The 7,680-nt window shown below is 40.5% G+C and overlaps 1 protein-coding gene across 1 annotated transcript in view; it reads right to left on the bottom strand.

Moving 5' to 3' along the window:
- PCNXL2 (pecanex-like 2 (Drosophila)) overlaps positions 1-5,970 on the bottom strand; it is a 155,917-nt gene extending 149,947 nt beyond the window's left edge. The window contains exons 1-2 of the mRNA XM_010004553.1: positions 5,812-5,970; positions 1,265-1,461 (exon numbers count right to left, since the gene is read on the bottom strand). Coding sequence (XP_010002855.1) covers positions 1,265-1,461; positions 5,812-5,970 — 356 coding nt within the window. The remainder of the gene's footprint in view (positions 1-1,264; positions 1,462-5,811) is intronic.
- Between the last annotated feature and the right edge of the window lie 1,710 nt (positions 5,971-7,680).

Genomic DNA, 7,680 nt, shown 5'->3' on the forward strand with positions numbered 1-7,680 from the left:
TGATGAGCACTAAAGAGGAATAGAGCCTGAAGGGCACAATCCAATCTAAAATTAAAACCTTGTATGGTTCGTGACACACAGAAGAGGCATTTCTCAGAGGACTCTCAATGTGGGCAGACCTTAACACATCCAGCAACATCACTGCCAGGAGGGTAGCACAGGTGTGCATGTGTAAAGACACAGAAGAGCAATAGCATGGTGGTAAACAATCAATCTTGATGCATTTAGCTCGCCCAGAGCTAGCAGTAGTGACTGCAAATGCACCAAAAAATATCCAAAGCCAGTTATTTTATCCAGAGCTCTGCTGAAGCCTGGCTGGTAGTCCTAACAAATCTATTCAGTTGAAGCTTTGTTTGGAAACTGCTAAGCTGCCATCACTATTGGTGTACCTTATTTCAGCACTTGTCACACTTTCATAATGCCTGGGAAGCAGCTTGCCAGCTTCATTTGTTTGCATGACTCAAGCTTGAAAAAACAGCAAAAGAGGTCCCATTTATTCTAAAAAGTGTACAGTGGAATACTCTACTTATACACCAATATGCAAAGTGTCAGTACTAATCCTTAGCCGAGTACTATTTTTACCTTTAATACCATCTCAATCTGGAAGTGGCCTTATCAGATTTTACTGTTTATTTACAGCAAAGACATAGCACTTGACTCCTCAGCAGAGAGGCTGCAAATACTTACCAAATGGTCCAGAGAAATAAAAGCAATTCTAGCTTTCCTCATGAACAGAAGCATCACAGGAAGTCACAATAAAACATAAGGGGGAAAAGCAATTCAGGCATCTATGTCTGATCTGAGAGGAAAGTTACTAAAAGCACATAAAGGCAACATAACTCAGGCTTTCAAAGCTGTGATATTAAAGCATTTTCTTTGCCAATAGATACGTGCCACTTCCTCTCCCCATCTCAGCAGGTAAATATAGCAGGAAGAGGAAAAGCAAGCTTCCCCAGTGAACTCCACCCAGATTTTCTATGGGATCTTTTAGCACCTCCCAGACAGGTCTTCCTACTGCCTTCTTCTGCCTTCATTGTGCCCAGCTGTGGCTTCACCCTCTGCATCAGGTGTAGCTCTGCCTGCTTCACCTCAAGCATGCTGCAGCCACCAAAAATAATAGCAGTAACCAGGTTTTTTAAAGTGCTGTTCCTCACAGAACTCTAAGGACTTTTCCTGCAGTCAACAGGCATTTCTGCTGTATAGGATCATGGTGCAAACTCATTATTTCACAGAACATACCAGCAAAGTGCAAAGAAAACCTTACCTATGATTTGAGGGCTGAACTTTTGGAACCTCTGCATCTTTACATTGTGTTCCATTTTTTCTTGAGAGCTTTTGTTGAATTACTTCGCCTTTATCAAACATAAGGTGCAGACGATAACTGATCACCTTTATTACAGTGAAGAACACTGTCACTGAGCTGCAGTACACAAAAACTGTAACTGCATTTGCTGGAAGAGCCTACAGAGAGAAATAATATAAGCATAATCACAACAGTTAATTTTGAGGAGATTCCACTAAATTTTTTTAAGTAATTTTCAAACCCTTTATTACTTGTCCATTATTTGTACCTCTAGTGAGCTTTGCAAACACAAGAAGCAGTGCATCATCATATAGTGTATTTCTGAGTATATATTCTGAATATATAGTGAGTTCTGTTCACAAAAAAGGCCCAAGGATTTGTTGAAATCATTTTACAAGATTTATCCTTCTTTTGATTAGCTGTGGATATTATTTATTTCTTAACAAAATCAGTAAAATATCACCACTGACACTGTAAAACCTCTTCATTATCCAGGATAATGCAGCTGCAGCCTTTCATAAACTATGAACTTATAAAGATAAGACACAAAATGAAACATTACTTATCTATAAACGGGATAGCCCTTCCTTTTGAAAAATTCTGTCATCTTACCCTGCTTTTCAGTTATGATTTAACAGTAAAATACTGCAGTTTGATCTCCTTTTTCTAACACTTCACAACATGTTTCCAAGTACGTCTACCACTGAAGAATTTTAAATAATTAACCAGGACCAGTCAAAACAAATGAATAAAATGCATTTGGAGAGGCAGCCTCTTTGAATTATTTTTCTAAAGTTCATAATTGTTAATTTGCAGCTGTCTGTGATCTGATTGCTGATCTGTGGTGAGCCTCATGTTTCTTAGTCATTAAAATTAATTACAGTTCAACTATAGTCTATAAAATTATTTCACAGACATGACATACTAGCAACCTTTTAATAGGTAAATACTTGCTTATAGTGAAGGGCAAATCATAGCAATGAACACTTGCAGTTCCAATTGAACGGCCAAAGCCTTGATCATTAGAGTCATGGAACACCCTTATGTACTGTCACACAGTTGCAGCCTGACAATGACTTTAATCTCCTCTCAGATTTTTTAATTTTTTTTTAAACAGACCATTACTACATCCCTGCACAATTTGTACTGAGGGACATGGCGGTGGGCAGGAAGGAAGAAAGGAAGATCTTTAATACTCAGGATTTGCTAAAAGCCTACAGAAGTTAATTTTTAAGAACAGTCTTTACTTTCAGCATCAATCTATCATTTTAAGTATCAGCATTGCAGGTCAAGGAGCATTTGGATCTAAGAGACTAGAATTTTTTCAGATTCATAAATAAACCACACTGACCACACAGGTGAAAGGAACAAGGCACACTTACTTCATCTCTAAAACAAGTCACCGCATTTATCTTGATGTTGAGATTAACATGTTGAATAATTTCTGCCTTAGTACAAGCTTGTGGGTTGCTATTTGGCTGCTGTTTTTGGCTTAGTGAGACTTCATATCTTCAAGATGTACATGTGAAAATTTTGAGGTAAATCCTTTTTTAGTACTATTGTGATTCATATACAAAGAATCCACTGCACAGAAGCAGAGAAGCTATTTAGTGTGCAGGTACTACTAATGATCCCTAATGAGAAATATATTACTTTCTACAAGTTGAGGCATAGTCTGTTAAGAGTACTTTATGGTACTATGCATATACCGAAACTAAGCATACCCTTGAGTTATTTAGCAAATCTCTGCCAGAAAGAGGATCGGTTTGCAAGGCAATGCTCTCAGGGTATAAGATTTGGTGACTGAGGTTGAAGAATTTGTGGTTTATGACTAGTGTATTTGCAAAACACAAGTTAAAAATGCTTGGTTTCACAAAGAATGATAGCCAAGTATCTGTAATGATTTTTCTTTAAGAGACATCTGTTCATTTCCCAAGAAATCTCTTCAATTATGCATTAAAAAGCATAGGCTGACTGCTCGTTATTAAGTAACAGCTCAGAATGAACCACTAGAAATGCTCTGTAACAGAATCACAGAATGTTAGGGGTTGGAATGGACCTTGAAAGATCATCTAGTCCAATGCCCCTGGCAGAGCAGGGCCACCCAGAGCACATCACACAGGAACTTGTCCAGGCAGGTTTTGAATGTCTCCAGTGAAGGAGACTCCACAACCTCTCTGGGCAGCCTGTTCCAGGGCTCTGTCACTCTCACAGTAAAGAAGATTTTTCTGATGTTTACATGGAACCTCCTGTGTTCCAGTTTGCACCCATTGCCTCTTGTCCTATCACTAGACATAATTGAAAAACGCCTGGCTCTGTCCTCCTGACACTCACCCTTGATGTATTTGTAAACATTGATGAGGTCACCCCTCAGTCTCCTCCAAGCTAAAGAGACCCAGCTCCCTCAGCCTTTCCTCATAAGGGAGATGTTCCACTCCCTTAATCATCTTTGTGGCTCTGTGCTGGACTCTTTCAAGCAGTTCCCTGTCCTTCTTGAACTGAGGGGCCCAGAACTGGACACAGTATTCTAGATGCAGCCTCACCAATGCAGAATAGATGGAGAGGAGAACCTCCTTTGATCAACTAACCACACCCTTTCTAATACACCCCAGGTTGCCATTGGCCTACTTGGCTACAAGGGCACATTGCTGGCTCATGATCATCCTCCCGTCCACCAGGACCCCCAGGTCTCTTTCTCCTACACTGCTCTCCAGCAGGTCAGCCCCCAACCTGTACTGGTACATGGGGTTGTTCTTCCCCAGATGCAAGACTCTGCACTTGCCCTTGTTGAATTTCATCAGGTTTCTCCCCACTCCTCCCAGTTTAGTGTTATCAGAAAACTTGCTGACGGCATACTCTGTTCCCTCATCCAGGTCGTTGATGAAAATACTGAAAAGTACCAGTCCCAGTACCGACGCCTGAGGGACTCCACTAGTCACACACCTCCAACTAGATTCTGTCTCATTGACCTCAACTCTCTGACTTCTTCCTTTCAACCAGCTCTTGATCCACCTCACTACCTGATCATCAAGCCCATACTTTATCAGCTTATCTATGAGGATGTTGTGGGAGACAGTGTAAAATACTTTACTGAAATCAAGATAAACCACATCTACCTCTCTACCATCATCTTTCCACCTAGTTACTTCTTCATAGAAGGCTATAATGTTGGTCAAACATGACTTACCCTTGGTAAAACCACATTGACTGCTCTTAATGACCTCCTCATCCTTGATATGCCTAGAGATAGTGCCAAGAACAAGTTTTTCCATAACCTTTCCAGGGATGGAGGTGAGGCTGACTGGTCTATAGTTACCCAGGTCCTCCTTCTTGCCCTTCTTGTAGACTGGAGTGACATTTGCTATCCTCCAGTTCTTAGGCACCTCTCCTGTTGCCTACGACTTACCAAAGATGATGGAGAGTGGCCTAGCAATGACCTCCGCCAGTTCCCTCAGCACCCATGAGTGCTGTTCATAAAGCTTAATAAATATTATATTAATATCAGTCAGGACGACACAACAAAAATAGATTCCCAGTAATGCAGTCTAAGCATAGAGCTTACTACAAGACAGCATCAAAGGAAGCTCCTAGATTTCTAAGTGGAAAACAGCACCAGTTTTAGCAAATGCTGAGTGCTGCATGTCCTCATCCCTACCTTGTGACCAGACCTACCGAAGATGTGCTCGGACCCTGCCCTGTGGTCTCCCTGCCCATCTGCCCAAGATACCCAGTGCTGCCCGAGTATACATGCCATGCATGCTCACAATCCCAAGCCTGCCTACATATAATAAGGCCTGTGCACCCTTAATATTCTCAATCTTGGGGCAAGTTAAGTAGCACACGCCAGCAGCTTGCTCCCTGCCCACATGAGGAATTAGGAAAAAGATGAAGCTGAGAAAGGAAAGCCCTCAATTTTCTGAACCAGGCCTCTTGCATAAGGGAGCAAATGTCATATGACTGCAGTTGGTGTTCCCAGGTATGGATAGGTGAATGCTATCAAATCTGCATAACCTAGGGAGGAATAAAGTTATAGACCACTAAGGAATTATATGATAGATTCACAGTTGATGCAATTTAGTTATAATTAGCCTGGTTTCCTATGGAAACGAGGTTTTATAATCACACCATGTGTCTGTGTATTCATCACCTCTCTCCATCCCTTCAGCTGAATAACTTTTTAATTCTTTGGCTACTTTCAACTAACTTTGACAGAATCCTCCCCACTGGGACAAGGTCACAGCAGCACATCTCCTGCATTAACAAGAGGAACCCACACAGCTCTCTGGCCTTTCAATGCCACCCTAGTGACAGGAAAAGCTTTAATTGAGCTGACATCTTATTAGAAGCTACAAAAAATATATCCACAAATACAAATTCATTAGAAAGCAGGCTTCATCACATCCCACAGGTTTCTCTGGGAGCTGTAGCTCTAGCTTTATTTCCTCTTGCCCAATTAAAAGCTCTGTCATAATGTACTTGTTGTTTTCCAGTAGCTTCTTCTGTTGTACCGCATACCAGAACAGCGTGGGGTCACAGTCAGAACTACAGGCTGGTTTGTTACAAATGACACCTGACTTACTCCAGCAAATGCAACAGAGTTGCCTTTGCTTCGGCCTTCTGCCCCCTGAGAGGGATGGCCAAATTCTTCTTTTCCTGTCTACTAACATTATTTGGGTAGCAAAAAGGCAGAGGTGATTTGGATATATACTTCCCAATACAAAGGTATGTAACCTTTGAACAAAATACCACACCTTGTAAATTGGACTGAATCATTAAAGTGGATTAGATCCAGATACATCTTACCTGATGCTTGAGGACCTGAGGTATCTAAAGCAAGATGGTGATGCACTTGGGCCTTGCTGTGCTACACAAGACAAATGAGGGGCTGGCCAAATAAACAGGCAGTCAGCCACTACCATGAAGCTTGCAGAGGTATCAGTGGGAGATATATTGAAGCTAAAGGTACGTGTTTTTCTGTTAATTTAGCTGAATTAATAACTACGAGATGTTCATCACACAGTATAAAATGTGACAAAATGAGTAGCAAATAAAATTCCAGGAGTGCACAGTCACTTGTAAGCGTGCATCCTACCACACACCATGCAGCGTAGCCTGCTTCTCCTTTGTGGAGGTAGATGTATCCTTACTTGTACAGAGAGATAAAGTGGGATATAAATATGGCAAAATGAGACTGGAAGCAGCTGACACACTGCACATTTTATTACAGTTTACCTCTGAGAAATTTTTGTGCCCACACCCTTATATTGCCATGTTGAACTTCACAGCATGATTTGAGGATCTAAAGCATAAGATGTAACAACCCTGTAAGTTCAAGGGCTTCCTGTGCAACGAAAGGCAGAAGAAACGCTCCCTAGGCCATTCTGGGGACGCCCGGAAACATGGATGCATATTCTCTGGTGGCTTGTAAAATAAGCTATAGTACAAGCACTCCTGAAGTTAATCCCTGTATCGCTAGTGTTTCACTGAGACTGAATTCAGCCCTGTGGCTTTGTATAACAAGTATCACTATTTTTGTGGACAAAACACCTGGGAACCCTATGCTGTTTGTTGGAATAAAATAACTAATTCCTAATTTGAGAGTTGACATTGCAAAGTTAGAAGAGATCTCATTACTGTTTTGAAAGTTGATTTTAACTGCAATGATGCTCCAAATAATATCCAATATACATTTTAATGCATGTTTACTACTACAAAGGATAAATGAGAAAAAAACAGAAGGAGACAGAAACACCGATCTGCATTTTCAGGGGTGGGGAAGCTACTAATGGCACCATTAGTACCAGAGTAAGCTATGCTGACAAAGCTAGAGAATGGAAACCTCGATCAACACAGCAGAAACAACTTAATACTATAAGCTTCCCGATGCTACTGTCAGCACATCTCTGCTGAGCCTGCGTGAAAAATCTAAGAATAGCCAAATAAAACAGTTTCAAGGAGATTTTATTACTTTGACAACTGCGTGATTAAAGTTACCCAATCAGAAGAAAAAAAAATTTGAGTACTCTGATTTATTATGACTTTGCCATTTCATTAAATGTCAGTGAATGCTTCAGCTGGCTACAAAACTATTCACATCAAGTGTATAACAAATATCACCACAAACATTACTGAATATTATAAATAAAATTTATAAACAAATGAAATATAAATAAAACCACCTGCTTTTCACCTAAAGGTTAAGTTTCTAAGTGGCAAGAATATGTCCTCTGCAAAGTTTACAAAGCCTAACCACTTAAAGGCAAGAAAACAAACACTTAAGGACATGATTAGTCTCAAGCAGCCAGAATAATAAATCCCTTATTCTTATCAAGGCTAAAGAATTCCTATAGCAATACATTAGCTCAAGAACACAAGTC

This window comes from Chaetura pelagica, unplaced genomic scaffold, assembly GCF_000747805.2.
Source record: "Chaetura pelagica isolate M959 unplaced genomic scaffold, ChaPel_1.0 scaffold9, whole genome shotgun sequence".
Taxonomy (NCBI): domain Eukaryota; kingdom Metazoa; phylum Chordata; class Aves; order Apodiformes; family Apodidae; genus Chaetura; species Chaetura pelagica.